At 53.5% G+C, this 15,900-nt stretch overlaps 7 protein-coding genes across 7 annotated transcripts; 1 reads left to right on the top strand and 6 right to left on the bottom strand.

Annotated features, from left to right (window-relative positions):
- Positions 1-603: 603 nt before the first annotated feature.
- Positions 604-1,327, bottom strand: W97_05952 (uncharacterized protein; the record flags this gene model as incomplete). The annotated part of the gene is made up of 2 exons (XM_007783833.1): positions 604-1,260; positions 1,325-1,327. The coding sequence occupies 2 exons, from the start codon at positions 1,325-1,327 to the stop codon at positions 604-606; spliced, it is 660 nt and encodes a 219-aa protein (XP_007782023.1).
- A 961-nt stretch (positions 1,328-2,288) lies between these two features.
- W97_05951 (uncharacterized protein) lies at positions 2,289-3,052 on the bottom strand (the record flags this gene model as incomplete). The annotated part of the gene is made up of 2 exons (XM_007783832.1): positions 2,289-2,917; positions 2,965-3,052. The coding sequence occupies 2 exons, from the start codon at positions 3,050-3,052 to the stop codon at positions 2,289-2,291; spliced, it is 717 nt and encodes a 238-aa protein (XP_007782022.1).
- A 677-nt stretch (positions 3,053-3,729) lies between these two features.
- Positions 3,730-5,643, bottom strand: W97_05950 (uncharacterized protein; the record flags this gene model as incomplete). Its single annotated transcript, XM_007783831.1, has 7 exons — positions 3,730-4,170; positions 4,247-4,596; positions 4,701-5,016; positions 5,068-5,078; positions 5,128-5,213; positions 5,281-5,465; positions 5,521-5,643. The coding sequence occupies 7 exons, from the start codon at positions 5,641-5,643 to the stop codon at positions 3,730-3,732; spliced, it is 1,512 nt and encodes a 503-aa protein (XP_007782021.1).
- Positions 5,644-7,920: 2,277 nt separating this feature from the next.
- W97_05949 (uncharacterized protein) lies at positions 7,921-9,624 on the bottom strand (the record flags this gene model as incomplete). The annotated part of the gene is made up of 5 exons (XM_007783830.1): positions 7,921-8,201; positions 8,252-8,567; positions 8,625-8,679; positions 8,737-9,367; positions 9,444-9,624. The coding sequence occupies 5 exons, from the start codon at positions 9,622-9,624 to the stop codon at positions 7,921-7,923; spliced, it is 1,464 nt and encodes a 487-aa protein (XP_007782020.1).
- Positions 9,625-10,708: 1,084 nt separating this feature from the next.
- Positions 10,709-12,143, bottom strand: W97_05948 (uncharacterized protein; the record flags this gene model as incomplete). Its single annotated transcript, XM_007783829.1, has 4 exons — positions 10,709-11,000; positions 11,046-11,189; positions 11,407-11,901; positions 11,959-12,143. The coding sequence occupies 4 exons, from the start codon at positions 12,141-12,143 to the stop codon at positions 10,709-10,711; spliced, it is 1,116 nt and encodes a 371-aa protein (XP_007782019.1).
- A 558-nt stretch (positions 12,144-12,701) lies between these two features.
- Positions 12,702-14,136, top strand: W97_05947 (uncharacterized protein; the record flags this gene model as incomplete). The annotated part of the gene is made up of 2 exons (XM_007783828.1): positions 12,702-12,946; positions 12,996-14,136. The coding sequence occupies 2 exons, from the start codon at positions 12,702-12,704 to the stop codon at positions 14,134-14,136; spliced, it is 1,386 nt and encodes a 461-aa protein (XP_007782018.1).
- Positions 14,137-14,621: 485 nt separating this feature from the next.
- W97_05946 (uncharacterized protein) lies at positions 14,622-15,691 on the bottom strand (the record flags this gene model as incomplete). The annotated part of the gene is made up of 2 exons (XM_007783827.1): positions 14,622-15,438; positions 15,519-15,691. The coding sequence occupies 2 exons, from the start codon at positions 15,689-15,691 to the stop codon at positions 14,622-14,624; spliced, it is 990 nt and encodes a 329-aa protein (XP_007782017.1).
- Positions 15,692-15,900: the final 209 nt, after the last annotated feature.

Below are 15,900 nucleotides of genomic sequence, written 5' to 3'. Positions count from 1 at the left end.
TTGCTGTGTAAGTGAATGTGTTGTGAGCAATCGTTGTCGCGGAGTCATTTGTGCCTTACCGTGGATCTACTGGAAGCGATGTCAAGTGACGCACACTCTGCCTTACCCGCTTGCAGCTAGCCCGCAGAAAGCTTAATAATAACCCGGGCGCAGGTCAGCCCTATAAACTTTTGCTGTTCAGTTCCAGCTGTCATCTAATTTACCGTGACCAGCTGCAATAGCTAACGGGTGAGATGCCTCCGAGTTACAAATTTTGCTGAAGTCACAAGGGCGGAGCACTCTAGAGGACGGGAGTCCCAAGCTGCAGCCACTTAGACGCTGCCATGTGGTGACCGGGCTCGATTAAACGGCTTTGCACTCTTACACAGCTCAAGTGGAGTGATACAAGTACAAAAACGAGTATGCATCTTGTTGTGTGGAGAGCTGCTTGCTGTGCAAAACGCTAAGGTAGACGCGTAGGAAAGACGCGGAATCATTACCATTAAATGTCCTCCCTTAATCATTACATGCAGTCGAACTGTGTAGCAACAAGCCGATATACAGCAACATATCTTATGAGATGCTGTGCGAACAGCATTATGAGACTTTCAGTCAGATCTCTCCTCACAGCTCCTTCAGTCCCTGCTCCTTGTCATCAAACTCATCCCCATAGAAGTTCCTCTTGAGACCCGTCAACTGCTCCCTATCACCACCAACCTGGTCCTTAAACCAGCCCTCCATGCTCTGGATCTGCTCCGTCCACTTCTCCGCCTCTCCCCTGCACTTCCCCATCCTCTGCCTCTTCCTCTCGACCTCAACCGGGTCATTCTCACTGTATCCACTCAACTCGCACCTCAATGACTCCATCTCGCCTGTCAACTCCTTTAGCGTCACCTGCAACCCCTCCCTTCCTTCCCCCTCCATCAACATACCCCCATCCTCCTCCCTTTCCCTCTGCGCATCCTCCACCTTTCTCTTCAGCTCCTCGACCGCCTTACCCGCCTTCTCTCGTTCCTCCTTAACCTTCTCCAACACCGCCTCCTTAGCGGCCTTCTCCTCGGACGCAAAGCTCCAGTACCAGTTCCCGCTGCCGATCTTCTCGACCCGGATCTTGTTCTCGTCGGAGAGCGCTTGCAGGTAGTCTTTGACTTGCATCCCGTTGATGGACGCGACGGATGGGAGGGCCTTTTCGAGGCCTTTGATGCTGTGCGCGACGCCGGAGGTGCGGAAGTAGGTGAGGATGAGCGCTTGCTTTGCGGCTGGGGGAGTGGGTTTGGGCGCCTGGGGTGGGAGCGGTGAGTGTGAGGTGCGTGGGAGATGGAGGGCGAGGGCGAGGTTGGCTTACCATGATGAAACGCGCGCGACGTCCAGTGTATACGCTATAGGTTTGTGCGTCACCGCGGGAGGAAGTTCGTGCTGGTGGCGAGCCAAGTGTTGAGACGCGTGCTTGGGTGATGTTGGAGTGGAAGTGAGTGCTCAGGACGCGTCGGGGACGAGACCCAAGCGAAACGCGAGCATCTGAAAAATTCCGGGAAGAGGAGAGTGTAGGTCACAAAACAGCATCTCAAATCACATGTGATAAATAGTTTCTCTGCGTATGAAGGCTTTCGATGATGCCTGTACTACATCTGCTTCCTCCGGCTTTGGGAGCTAAAATCCAGGGAGCTCAGAGTGCTAAGCAGCTGGGATTTTTGGACCTACACCTCAAGCGAAGGAAGAAAATTACCGCTACAACTTGTATTGTGTGTTATCCACCGAATGATAATGCAGGACTCACGGGTCCAGGTGGGTTCCAAGAGCCTCTCCCCATGTGACGTAAACTAAGCAGGGCTGCGGTTCAGCAGGGCGAGACCTACGAGGCCTTTCGGTCAACAGCTCTCGGCTCAAAGATGTGACTGGCTCTGGATGCATTTCTAATACTTAACGCTCCATATTCCGCGTAGCAGGATCTGGAGCATCAACCCCTTAACACCTGCAGCCTGTGGCCAGTACGGTCTATATCGGCCCCAAGCAGCTAACTGTTTGTGGCCGTAACCCCTTCCCTAAGGTGTATTTATTCCTTAGCGGCGTGGACGGTGGGAGTGAAGCGATCCATAACCTTGATGGTGGGTGCAGTCTGAAGATGCTATAACTTTACTCGAATACGGAAGGGCACCAGAGCTTTCAGTATCCGTTTCGGTTCTGTCGAGGGATGGCATGGCGCCCGTAGTCCATCAAGACAAGCCCCAGCGGTCTGAACAACCACGACCTTCGTTTTGGAGTTGTCCGCCGAAAAGATCAACACGGAGTCCAATCACTCGGCTCCCATCCTAACCACCACCACTGTCCATGTCTGACACGGACCCGCTCGATGCTTGAAGCTCTGTCGGGGATGCTACGCTCGCGGCTGTGTTGGACTCAGCTCGCTTTCTCTTGCGCGTACTTCGTCGTTTCTGTGACTTCTCATGCGCACTCGCATGGGTGATCTGGACAGTATGCTGATTTGGCTGCCGGTTCACTACGCTTCTAGCCCAGGCCGTGCCATTCCAATACCGAGTCCGATCCACGCGGTCTTCGTCACCGCTTCCAACCAGAGCCAGATCACCGGTTTCGTCAAGAGCAGCGGCAGCCGCTTCTTCCATAAGGATACCCATGGCCAAGAGGGAGGTCTCGTCCAGTGATTTGAAGTCCTTCGCTGCTGTAGTGGCGGGAGCTTCCGAGTAATAATCTGAGGCGTACGCGTGCATCGCCTTCAGCAAGTCCGAATCCGGCAAGATTTGGTTGGACTCGAGGTACCGGCTGGCGAAGTAAATATCGTTTTCCTCGTACCGCGCTGGGGCGTCTTTGCGCTTGAAGAGGGCCTCCTCGGGCGGAATGGGAAGAGTCGATGAGGACGCTGTGTTCCGGTCTTTTGCTTTGGCTGGCGGTAAATCTAGAAAGCCATTCGGTCCGACGCGACCTGTTGGGAGCTTAGTCCGAGTTGGAGGTCCAGATGGTCTAGCCCACCTGCTACTGCGTCGTAGACGGTAGCCTCCCTTCTTTTGCGCTTAAGCTGTTGCGCGGCGGTGGCATCGTCTAGCTGTGTGCTCGGCATAGTTTCAGTTGGCTTGTAGAGCTGGCTGCCAGGTCCCAGCTGGGTGTTGTGGCCGTGCCGGATATACAGCCCAGGAGGCGGTGTGGTAGAAGCCTCTCAAAATACAAAGAACCGGTGCTTGTTCGACCCTAAGAACCGCTGAGAAGATGCTGTGTCAGTCAAAAGGCAAAGTAGCAAAAGGCCAAGAATATACAGCAGTAGGCATTCGCTAGTGGCTACCCACCTACTGATCGATTATTTGCGAGCCTCTGTATGAAGTAGGATAGGGCTGAGGCTCGGCGGATCAGACCGTGGTTGATCCGCTCCGGTGGCACTATAGATGTGCACCATGCAACGTAGCACAAGTCGTTGAACTGACTCGAGGTCCAGCCGGTAAGTGATTTTGTTATATGTTAGGCTACAACGACGTTTTCCTTGGAGGAAGTATTATACAGACTGATAGAGAATCATGCCTTATCCTTAGCAGATGTCTAAAAATAAAGTTTAGCTTGTGCGGGGAGCTTTACAGTTAGTTTGGAGAGGGCGGACAAATCTCGGTCAGTTCACAGACTTCTGCTACGTTGCCTGGCACCTCGTGCAAGCAGAAAATAATATGCCCGATATCCAGCTTGAAGCCCTTGCAGTAATATAATGACACCAAAAAAAGTCCCTGCCTCCCGGATCTCCTCCTTTTGTGCTCAAGTGTTACCCTGAAACTCCGTCTTGCTTGTCGGAACCACAAAGCGCTTGCGTCCGCTGACGAACCAATCAACTAGAGCAAGCAGGATAACCGCCACCAGAATCGGCCCTGCGTAATTCATGTTGACCGCCGTGACAGGCTGAAAGGGCGGGAACGGGAGCATGACGACCATAAACACACCGAAAGCGAAGCCGAAGCAGTTGATAGGGAGGCTCCAGCGACCGAGTTGAAACGGGCCGTAGACCGGGGGTCGCCCTTCAAGTTTACGTATGATGACAAAGAGTACCGGTATCACATATGATGCGTACAGGCCGACGGCTGTAAGGGAGAGGATCGCGTTGAAAGCTTCCGTGCTACCGATGTTGATTAGGCCGAGCAGGGCGGATAGAAGGGTTACCAGACCAAGCGAGTTAAGAGGAATGCGGAGCGTGGGATGAACCTGCGTTATCGTCAGTCGGGTTGTGAACATGACATTTATAGTGCATTAATTATGAGGACAGGAATGCAAGACATACACGGGCAAAAAAATCAGAGAACGGAAGGCCTTTATCCTTTGCAAACGTCCATGCTAGTCGAGATACAGATGCATATACCCCGAATAGGGAAATGCACTGAAGCAAGGATATCATGGCGACCAGAACATTCGTAGCGGCTTTCGATTTGGTCGCTTGGTAGTAGATCGCGATGATTGGATACCCAGTTGGGGTATTGGTGACGGCGTCGACGTCCCCAATGCAAAACAGCATTGCTATCACGAAACCCAGAGCCATGATGGCATTAAGGACCACTGCCCACATCATAGCTCGTGGGACTTTCCTCGGCGCATCTGTAATTTCATCACTTAGATGAATCACGCCGTCGAAGCCTGGGATAGATTAGCAATATGAGCGGTGGGGGATATCAATTCGAACTTGCCAACAAGGATAATTGTCACTGAGAGTAAACCGAGGCACCACTGTACACCCTCACTGTCCCACCCACTTCGTCCGAAGAACGATTCGGTAAAGACAAATTCGGCAGACTTTTTCGGCGCCATAACCACCAGAACGACTATGCTAACAATGAAGCAGAGGATATGAAGTATTCCACCAGCAATTTCAATCGGCGGCAGCGCTTTTCTGGCCCAAATGTTGAAGACAAATGGGACTAAGCAAAAGGCCCACATCAGTAATGTACCATGCACACGCTGAGGCACGTAGCTCTCAACGTTGAGAATTATGAGACCTTGGATAGTAGTGCCGTTCAGGAAAGGTATAGTGGCGCAAAGGCCGATCCATGAAAACAGCTGTCCATTATTAGCAGCAGCCTCGTCCGATGTCTCGTTCAGGGATCTTACGGTGAGCCAGCCTATACTCCGTTAAAACTGGCTTTCTTGAACAGGATGCTGAAAACGTACCTTGCATCAAACTCCAAAACGCAGGAGTCATTGCCCTAGGAGCGTACATACCTGTCCATCGGTACTGCGCCCCAACATACGGATGACTGAAGTCCATGTCAATTGCTCAAGCTCATATAGACGACCTCAGAAGAAGAAAGAGTAAGACTATACATGGAAGCCAGTTCGGCCAGCGAAGCAGCAAGCGCGAGAGTCCCCAACCCGGCGAGTACAAGCCCGTAGACGAGCGCAGTCGGACCACCGTTTATGAGAGTAGATTTGACGGTCATCGCAATCCCCTCCCACGAGGCGAGGACCGTCAATCCAAAAGCGATTGCGGGCTTCAGCGTGATATATTTCTACCTCACGTTAGTCTCACGACGCAAGAACACTCGGTCCAGCCAGAAAACCGACATCCAGACGCCGTATTGAGCCGGGTTCCGCAGGATGCATGTTCGAGCCGATTGGAGCATCTTCGTCTTTAGACTCGAGGCCAATTGGTACAAACTCCGTTGCCATGCCTTTCTCATGCGTCATGATTCATATGAGTTTGGTTTTGTCAGTGTAGAAAGTGGAATCAGTGTGGTAGAACAAAGGTGAAATGGGAAATCTAGGGAATCCGAGGGCACAGAAATTCAATGCAGCTCCTCGCTTTCGCGGGGCTTAGTGCTTATTATCTAGATTGCCTGGGCAAGTGCAGGATTCTGGCGATCAGAAGAACGCAAGCCTAGGCTCCTGCACATCGGCCGCTTTGGAACTGTAGCTGATGTGCATACGGCTGGTAGGACGCAGATGTACAAGGGTCAGTTATGAGCGGGCTGAATGCGCACCCTGTCTGCATATCCGAAATCTTGTGTGACAAACAGGGGCTTTTTGCAAATGGGAAGAGCAGGATCAAGCAAATCTGCTGCACATTACCCCACAAAAAACTCAGACGAGGCTTCTTCACTGGCTGTAGAGTAGTTAAGCTGTGGCGACGGCACGGGAGACAGGAACGAGCCGCGCCTCACGGCAGAGCACAGACATGATACCTAGGTAGCTTCAGGGAGAACAGACACAATGTTGAATATCACGTGTCAACCAAAAGGGGAGGCTGGTGATGCAGTATATAGCCAGCCTCTCCCACGTCCATAGATGAATCAATGAAGCTCTTAGCCCTGCATTTCACCACACGACATCCAAGGCTCAATCACGAGCGAGCTGGTAGTGTCCGAAGCCTAGCGTGGTACCTTTTGTAAGTGCTTTCTGCAAAAAGGTATAACGGGAAACAGTGGGGGCCAACCAGCCCGTCCTTGCAACACGCTTTGTGATGCACCCTCACTTGGGCAAGCGATCACTTCTCCGGGGCGCCATGAACCTTTACAGGGTGCGCGAGTCATGCGTGCTTCATGCTTTCATGCGACCGCTTGACGCCACGCCAGGACATGCCTTGCAATCTTTCAGCCGGAAAACGACTTCTGAGATAGGCGCTGCCCGCGCAGCAAGCAGGATGTTCATCTTGAGACGCCCAATAGCGCTCTTTTCACACCTCAGAGCTTGCACAGCCCGACATCTGATTACCTTACCTGCCCGCCTTCCTCCCGCCTCAATAAGAGATTTGGCAAGAGGGAGCGCGGTGCGAATTTGGATGCCAGTGGCTTGAAGGATCTGCTTCTGCATTTATCTGCACAGTTTACGGCCTATCCAGATACTGCTCATGTCAACCTCCTCGCCTCGCCACCTCGTACCATGCCAGGCAGAGTATGGAATCAAGTCTCGCACACAGCATACTCATGACCCGAAGGAGACCTTCCTTATTTTTCCGCGGCAAACATCTTGACATAAGACTCTATCTCTCTTCTATTAGCCTGGACCTATCCCGCGGATACTATTCGACCCCAAAATCAAGACCCTCCTCCTCGCCCTTTCCATCATCATGTCGTGCTCGACGATCTATGCATCTCCGATCAGCGTAACCCCGATTATAGAGGTGCCAGCATCGTTATTGTGACCTATTCGCTCTTGCTGATCCCTATCAGCTTCGCTGTTTTGCGAGTGTTCACTGCCATCAAATGAAAACAAGAGTTTGGGTAGGACAACTCAACCTTTCTGATAGCCATGCTAAGTGCTCAATGGTTCTTCTTCATACAGGGCGGTACTTCTTCAACCGCAATTACCGTGGAGAATATGGTGTATCAGTCAGAAGACAGAGCAGCAAAAAATCAAAGACATACAGCAGCAGGTATTCGCTAGTAGTCACCCACCTAACTACTAATCTACCGATTCAAAGCTTATGTGAAGGCAGAGCGAACGGGATGCCCAGTATCCTTTGATCTATGGCCGTATGTGAAAGGAAGGAGTGGTTATAAAAGTAATAGAGAAAACGACGTCGAACACATGAGAGGACGTAAGTCTCTCTCCGCTCCCATATGGCAAGACCGGGTCCAACCTCTCAAGCAGAATAATATTACACATCTTCATCACGCACGGAGTACAGGAGCTTCGGACATCACGTCTCAACTACGCCTCGAGGCAAGATTTTGCATAGCCCGGCGTATCTCACTGCTGAATGTATATTATTGTTAGGGATGTATGGCCCCAGTTTGAGTGAGATTGTTCTCAGGCATGTTCCGAATAACGAGGATGACCGCAAACAAGAACACGCTTCCCTGTTGGAGCGCGACCCATGCTAACATTCGGTGCAAGATGCGTGAGTCCCACAGCACGGTCTACGGATTCTATTTGGGAACGTAATCTAGGAGGCTGTGCTCGAACGGTAGTACCACGCGCCAACCAGCACAGCAGGCTTTCGATTCTGCACTCTGCCTACAGCAACTACCTTGCAAACCGGAAGTGCGGATGATCGTCACCCAGGTTATCAGCATCCGGTCCCTCAAGGCGATGATCCCTCTCGCCACGATCTCGCTTTTTGTTTTCAACGGTGACACCAAGAAAGAGCACTGTACAGGCTGCGGCGCATACCCATAATAGTCCTAAACTGCTACCGTAGCCTGTGGGGTAAAGAGGAGCTTCCTTAGTCACGTAGACATTTGAAGCAACGATACCACCCAAATTGCCGAAGCCGACTTGGAAGGCCGACGATATCGCGCGCTTGTCTGTCATTGCGTTAGGACTGACCCGGTACTAAACGGTATGGCTGACTTACAGTGTCCGGACATGCAATTGGAGACCCAAGCCAAAGTGATAGGCTGGCAAATGTAGCCGCCAGACGTGATGACAAAGAGAGCGAAATACTTTAATCCAACCGGAAGATCGGAGCTCTGTTGAGCAAGCAGAATGGCGTATCCGGCGGTGGCAATGAGGATGCCAAGCATGCAGAATGAATAGCGATGTCTTAGGCGGTCTGTGAGCCAGGCCGTAGACAGCGAACAAACGGCTGCGCAGGCGAAGACCGGAATACTGCGGATTTGAGCGCTTGCCGAAGTGTAGCCCATCTCTCTGATGATCGTGGGTACAAAGTACTACAAATTATATCAGTATTTGCGCATCAAGGTGTTCACCGGCTGGGTATTGCATACTGAGGTGGAATAACCAGTATTAACGATGCCGAAATACATGACGAACCCGCAGTAACTGGACAGCATTAGCACAACGCGGTAGGGGCTTGTAGACAACGCGCCTGATGCTTACATTTTCCAGTCGAAGATGATCCTCTTCCATGCACGCTTGTCGAGCGTGTTCATATCGGCACCTCCATTGTCTTGCTTGAGCCGGGCGACGAGCATCCTCCGTTCATCCTCATTAAGGAATTTCGCGGTCTCGGGCCAGTCAACGATCCAGAACTTGGCGATCGCACCAACGACAACCGTGAGGATCCCTTCGATGATGAAGATCCACCGCCAACCGCCATAGCCAGCAATCCCGTCCATCTTTGCCAAGGCGAATGCGAACAGGCCCCCGAAAGCCCCAGCGACTATACTAGCGCTGAAGAAGAGCGACAATCGCCATTGGAGCTCGTACCGCTTGTAGTACATGCTAATGAGGTACACGCAGCCTGGAAAGAGGCCCGCCTCGAAGAGACCGACAAGTACCCGCATGGCGATAAGGCCGCCTTGTGTCGTGATGAGGCCTTGCCCTATGGTCGCGATGCCCCATAGCACCATGATTGCGGACAGGTACGTCGACGGCGCAAGTCTCTTAATCAAGATATTCGAAGGAACTTCAAATAAAATATAAGGGATAAAGAAGACCAGAAGAGCGACATTGTAGTCGTTTCCGACCATCTTGAGCTCCTCAGTAAGCCCTTGGATCCTCGCGTTACCTGTACTACAGTCAGTCCTATGCCCACAGCTTTGTTGGATAAGAAGAAGGATTCGACCACTGCTCGGTAGACCTACCTATGTTTGTCCTGTCCAGAAAGGCAAGTAAGAAGATTGTGAAGAGAGCTGGCACAACACGGATATCACATTTCCGGATGAGCTTCTTCTCAGCGACAGGATCAAAATCGAACAAAGGTGGGGTGTCATCGCTCTTGATATCATCCATGTATACTGCAGTCTGCTTTTCTGCTAGAGCCATCTGGACTGTATTCTTCAAGAATACCGAGGTGAGAGGAGAGGAGCTCCAACGACAAGTGAGATACAAAGATGTCGCCTTTGGAAGCAGCTCTGCATGCAAGGCAGGGAGGCCCTCCTGCAATGATATATGCTGCTTGTCAATCTGATTGCGGAACTGGACCGTTTCTTTCCACCTACGAACATCCTACATCTACCGGCAACCTGCACTAATAGAGCGCCTCCAAAGACCGCAACCAAGTGCCGCTAGGTATAGCACTCCCGCGAAGAACGTGCGTCCCAGTGGGGACCCCGCAGGTGCAAGGCCGGATAAAGCTCCTGCATGCATTGGCAACATCTGGTTGGATGTTATGCAGCCCGGACAATCTGCCGATGTATGTATCCTAGGAACACGGAATGTTTCCGCGTAAACTTGGCCGCCAGCGCCAGCCAATTGTTTTGAGATCCGAGGATCTGAAGGCTAGATGTTGCAGTTTGGTTGGTTGAGTCGGAAGATGGCAGCTTTGGAGACCATGGACGCCCCAAGAGCGTGGAAGTGCAGCGAGGGACCCAGAGATGAATGAACATGGCTGTTGCACGTGTTTTGCATCACGTGACCGTATCAACACAGGCGGCGCAGGCATGGGGGATGTGGCGGGGCACGAGCGTGATCCCCAAGAGCTCGCACGCGCGGTAGATCCGGGAGAATGTTGGGGCGAGCGAATGTGTGCTGGCGGTGGACTATGTGGAGGAGATTGAGGCGGTGGAGCGTGAGTGGGTGAGGAAGTTTAATAATCCGGGGAAGGGGGTAGGGTGTTAAGCTTTTTGAGGGGTTAGATGGGGCGTGATTGGTGGGGGTATGGGGGAAGTGAAGGAATTGGTGGGGGTGGGATGGTGGAGCTATTGCGCGGAGGGCATGAAGTTCTATGGAAGGGTTGGTTCTCGTAGCTCGGGAAGAGGTAGTTGTGCGCTTCCCAGGGGGGTGGGAAATCGAAAGCTTAACTATCCAATTGCTGATCATAGAACAAAACAAGACATCTGATGATATCTGCCCACGCCGAAGGCTCCCAGGGGAAGTAGAGCCGGTTCAGGACTACGAGGTCCTTAGTCTATCTCAGTTCCTCCCTCCCACCAGCTCCCCGCTCCCTCTCCCACTGCCTCTCCGCCTCACACCGTTCGTGCTCAGCACAACCTTGAGGCGTCTCCTGCCTCCGCCTCGCATACAGCGCGGCGCCCCTTGCGGCCGCAAACACCGGATCTGCAAGCTTATTTGCATCCAGATCAGCAGCAAGTGTCGTCTCGGCAGACGGCCCAACAAGCTCAGCCAGCGAGTCCCTCAGGACATCTAGGAACTTGGCATCTGTGGCACTTTCGCCTGCCAGGAGGAGCTTGGTAATGGGTCTGTTAGATTTTTGGGGAAGAGAAAGAAGTTAAGATCGGATGTACGTCCAGAAATCTGAGGGGCTGGTGTAGGTGGGGAGGCTGTCGAGACCGGAGTTGAAATCCATAAGGTAGATCTCGGTATCTGATGTATATTTGAAGGCGGACCTGAAGGTGTCGAGGGTGGTGTATAAGGCTTGGCGGGTGAACCTGGTATCCTATACTTTAGTATAGACGTGGGGGGAAGGTAAGCGGAAGGTGTAGTAGACGAACGCTTGACGGGCCAAAAAGTAGTCAGTCACGTGGAAGCTGCGTTTGCTTGCAGCTTGCTTGGTGGAGAAGCAGAGCAGCAGCGACACGTGACTAGATTCCTTTCTAGTCCGTCGCATAGATCGTTGATTGTACGGGTAACGAGGGGAATACATACGTTATGGTGTAAACTGAATGCCCCGGCATCCTCTGCTCCTCGTCCTGGCACTCATACAAATACTTATAAGTTTTACAAAGGCCGTTGCCATTAGCCGCAAATACGGCTCTGGATTCTGAGAGGATCTTGGGATATGGGAATGAGTAGGCAAGCCACGAGCGCAGTCCTGCATACTCGATAGCATCGTTAAGATCCTCTGAAGTTAGGGCAGGTAAGAGAGGCGTAGTGACGACTACTCTGTCCATAGGGTATGCAGGGAGTGCAGACTGGGTTGCTTTATATAGATCGGCGATCAAGCTGCTCAGGATACCTACGTCGGGGGTAGAGGGGTAGCCGAGCTTCTTGTTAAACCAGCGAAGGTATCTTTGATATTTGCTTTGTGGAGGCGGCGGTGGGGCGTGAGCAAGACGGAGCATAAGTTCTATGTAGTCCGGGTTTGCAGGCACTTTGGCTATATCCACTATAGAGCCGCCGTACATGTGCACGGCCGAGGTGCTGTATGAGGTGTGAGACGGACGCTGGAAGACTGTGTGAAGTCGAGATACCACTTACCCATATGAGATGGTGAGGTCGAATCCTACTCCAGGCGCGTCATGCACTACTGCTGGGAGACATGCGGAGCACTCCCGCATAGGACAACGATACGCGGCATACCCGAGACTTAAAAGGACAGCGAAGAGGATTAGTCTGTTTGGCCGGAGCCATCTGGGAAACAAAAGTGCCATCATGCTGGACATTGGTGAGGCGAGGTGGGTGAATGTCGAAGACAGAAGTGCCAACAGCTTGATGGATGGTTGTAAGGCGTGGGACCTACAAGGAAGGACTGCTATATATTCCTTCAACTGCTTGAGTGACTCAATTTAGACGTTTCGCTGATCGAATGTTCGTATCGCGTTTAGAGGTCGAGATCAACGTTGTTCCGTCTTGGCTTGGCCATACATCAAATCAGCGAGCGTTGAGTCCACAGAGCTAAGTGTAATCATAGGACATATGGTAAGACTATCATCCGGGCCATTTTGCACGCTGAATGTGAGGCGTTGACAAATGGTTGCCTGGCCGTATGTGAAAAGAAGGAGTGGTTGTAAAACTACATGAAGCTGGGTGATGTTGGAAGTTCGCAGGGGGTATCTTGCCAAGGAGAGCTCTGAGCCGCAACACTTTACGTCATACATCACCAACTCCATCTCGAGTCATCTTCATGGATTGACTCGATATTGCCGTGCTCTCGCATATCGATACTACACATTTCAAAGGGCTAGGCTACAACGCAGAGCGATCTGCATACCTGGCCATGTATGAACTCCTACCTCTTGAACCGATCGGCCGGCGTCATCAGCCCTCGAGAATTTGCCCGCTTCGAGACTGAGCGCCGGCTGCACGCTCTGCAATATTCCAGCGTCCGCTTCGACGGTCGTATACGGCAGCAACCAGTAAATGGCAGCGGCACTAGCGATGATGTGCAGCAGGGCGCACAGGAAGAGGCCCTAGCGCATCCAGCAGGAGTAAACGCCCTCACCATCGACAAGTTCGAAGGCCGATAGTACTTCTCTCCCCCTTCCCCACCTCCCCTCCCGACTAACCACCACCAGCCTCCTCTCCGGCGGCGCCGACCACGCCATCTCCCTCTGGGACCTCGAAGCCGCCCTCCCCACCGTCCCACCAACCCACCACCCCCTCTCCACCGCCTCCCGCAACCAGCCCCCCTACCACAAGTTCGGGATAACAGACCTCCACTTCTACCCCTTCGACTCGCTAGCCTTCACATCCAGCTCCTACGACCACACTCTGAAGCTATGGTCCTCAGACCCCCTGCGCCCCTCCGCCTCGTTTCCCTTGGGCTCAATCATCTACGCCCACGCCCTGTCACCAATCGCATCCCACCTCCTCGTCGCATGCGCGACACAGCACCCAGCAGTCCGCCTCATTGATCTCCGCTCGGGCGCCGCGACGCACAGCCTCACGGGCCACGTCGGCGGCGCCGTCCTCAGCGTCGACTGGAGTCCCATCCACGAGCACATCCTCGCATCCGCCGGGGCGGATGGAACCGTCCGGTTCTGGGACGTGCGGCGCAGCGCGGGATGTCTCGGGGTGCTGGACATGGACGACTCTGTCGGGCACGGCGGGTTCCTAGGCGGCGGTGCGCGGTCGCACACGGGGCGCGGGAAAGCGCACGCGGGAGCCGCGAACGGCGTCGTGTGGACGCAGGATGGGAGGTTTGTTGTTAGTACCGGCCACGACGAGAAGATCAGGGTGTGGGATATTGAGACGGGCGCGAATACGCTCGCGAGCTTTGGACCGCTGGTCAGGAACGCGCAGTTGAGTGCGCTGGTGCCGTGTCTTGCGCCCCCAGGGCTGGTGCGGCCGGGTCGGGAGGTGCTGTTCTTCCCGAGCCAGGCGGAGGTTCTGGCGTTTGAGCTGTTCGAAGGCAGGTTGTTGAAGCGGCTGCGGACGCCGGGGGTGGTGTTTAACAATGCGAAGGCGGGCGCGGAGAAGAGGGGCGTGAAGAGCAAGGTGACGGGGCTGGCGTGGAGGGTTCACGAGGTGGAGCTTTATTCGGCGCATGGGGATGGGAGTATTAGGTGTTGGGCGCCGCGGACGACGGAGGATGTAGAGGCGGATGCTGAAGAGAGGGAAGAGGTGGGGAATGCGGAGGAGAGTAGGAAGAGGAAGCGGCAGGTGCTTGATGATCTGTATCGGGATTTGACTAGGCGAAGAGTCGCTGATATATGAGATCCGCTCTATAATATGCTGTTATTCATGTACAGTCGATACTTGGGTAAACCGGGTGCGTTGACGTAAATGTTACCCTTGAACCTGACAACATCTGACCAGCAGCACGGCTATTACTGAGCATGTAGAGAGAAGTAGTGAGGAACCACGTGCTTCGTACAAAGGCTCATGCAACTGTCTTCCCAAGAAGTTTTAATTACTGACAGTGGAAAATCTAGGTGTTGATTAAACATGCTTCGTATTTGAAGTAAAGAATAGCGTTGCTGGATCTGCCGTTCACGACTTTATGGCTACAGCGTGTGACATGTTCTCGCAGCTTAGGCTTCCCGACATGAGAAGATAAGAGCTGAAAAATTGAAACAGGTTGAGGTCATCTCTACCGACCGCGGTCGGTTCAGAACGCTTGAACAACAACAATGCGAACGCCACCGAGATGCCCACCTTTCAAAAACTTCATGTCCTCTTGTACGTCTAACCCCCTCCCACTACACGATCTTCTCCGCCTCCTCAAGCAACTCCTCAACCCTAAACCCACCATCCCCCTTACTAAACTGCTCCAACAGCCTCTTCCTACTCACCTCCTCCCCCTGCAACCCATAGAACTTCTGCAAACACATCAGCAGCCACTTCGCCTCCTCCACCCCCACGCCTCGCCCCTCAACAACCTGCCCCTGCACCAGCACAACCCCCTTACTCTCCTTAAGCTCCAGATGCACGTTCACAGTCGTGTGCGGAGAGGCAAATTCCCCGCGGAGCTTGTATTCCGCCAAGTGCGTGAAGAGGACAGAGGCGACGTTGGGGTGCGGGAAGGTCCACTGCAGGAAGTGTATCTCGGCGCCTTGGCCTTCGCGGGGGAGCGGGAGGATGAATTGGGGGTGTCGCGACGCGGTGAGCCGGATCTGGTCCCAGATTCGGGAGGGGATCACGGCGCACAGCGACTGCGCGGAGGACGCATGTCGTAGCCGCCATATGTACTCGATTTCTGTGGTAGGGAGGTCGGCGGTCTTCTCCAAGTCAAGATATGACGAGAGAGTCTTGACGCCTGGTGGTGGTGCTGGCGTCTTGGGGGAGGATGAAGGGGGCGGAGGCGTGGTGGTCGGGTTGCCGGTCGAGGAGGCCAGGTCTTGGACTGGCTGTGGAGGCGGCGGGGGGTGGAAGGGCAGATTCTGCGCCTGTGTCTGCGCCTGGGAGTTTGCTGACCCCAGCGGAGCAGTCGCGCCCGGCACAGCAGCCTGCTTGCGCAAACTAGTAATCTTGTCCTTGTAGGCTTGCGTGAGCTCGTCTACGCTGCCGTGGCCCTCCCTACGTCCCAAGCGTCAGTTTTGCCAAAGCCAGGCAGCGGGAGTGGCAGTCACCATGGTTTGTGCTGCGTTCGCGCTTACTCTTTCGCCTTGCGGTCAAGCTTGTCGCGGTACTTGGCTAGGATGCGCTCGCGGGTGCGGTGGGTGGCGAGGAAGCGGACATCGTGTACGCGCGCCCATCGTCGTTGCGGCACGCGGAGGGGAGGCGTTTGGCGGAGGAGGTGTCGTATGGCGGGCGTGTTTAGTGAAGCCATTGTGGTAGACTGGATGGATGTTGTCGCGGACTTTGAGAGTTAGGATGCTTGAAGGTTGATAGAAGCTTCGGTATAGCATCACGTGCTTTGAGATATCCGCCTATCGATAGATGCGCCAAGATTTCGATTTCCGGCGCACTTCAGAAAGTCACAGTCCGCCGCGACAACAGCACTAAACCCTCAAACCGCCTCTAGCGACGCTCACCTTA

Source organism: Coniosporium apollinis (assembly GCF_000281105.1).
Source record: "Coniosporium apollinis CBS 100218 chromosome Unknown supercont1.29, whole genome shotgun sequence".
NCBI classification, from domain to species: domain Eukaryota; kingdom Fungi; phylum Ascomycota; class Dothideomycetes; genus Coniosporium; species Coniosporium apollinis.
The sequence above is the reverse complement of the archived record's forward strand: the minus strand, read 5'-3'. Positions and strand labels throughout refer to the sequence as shown.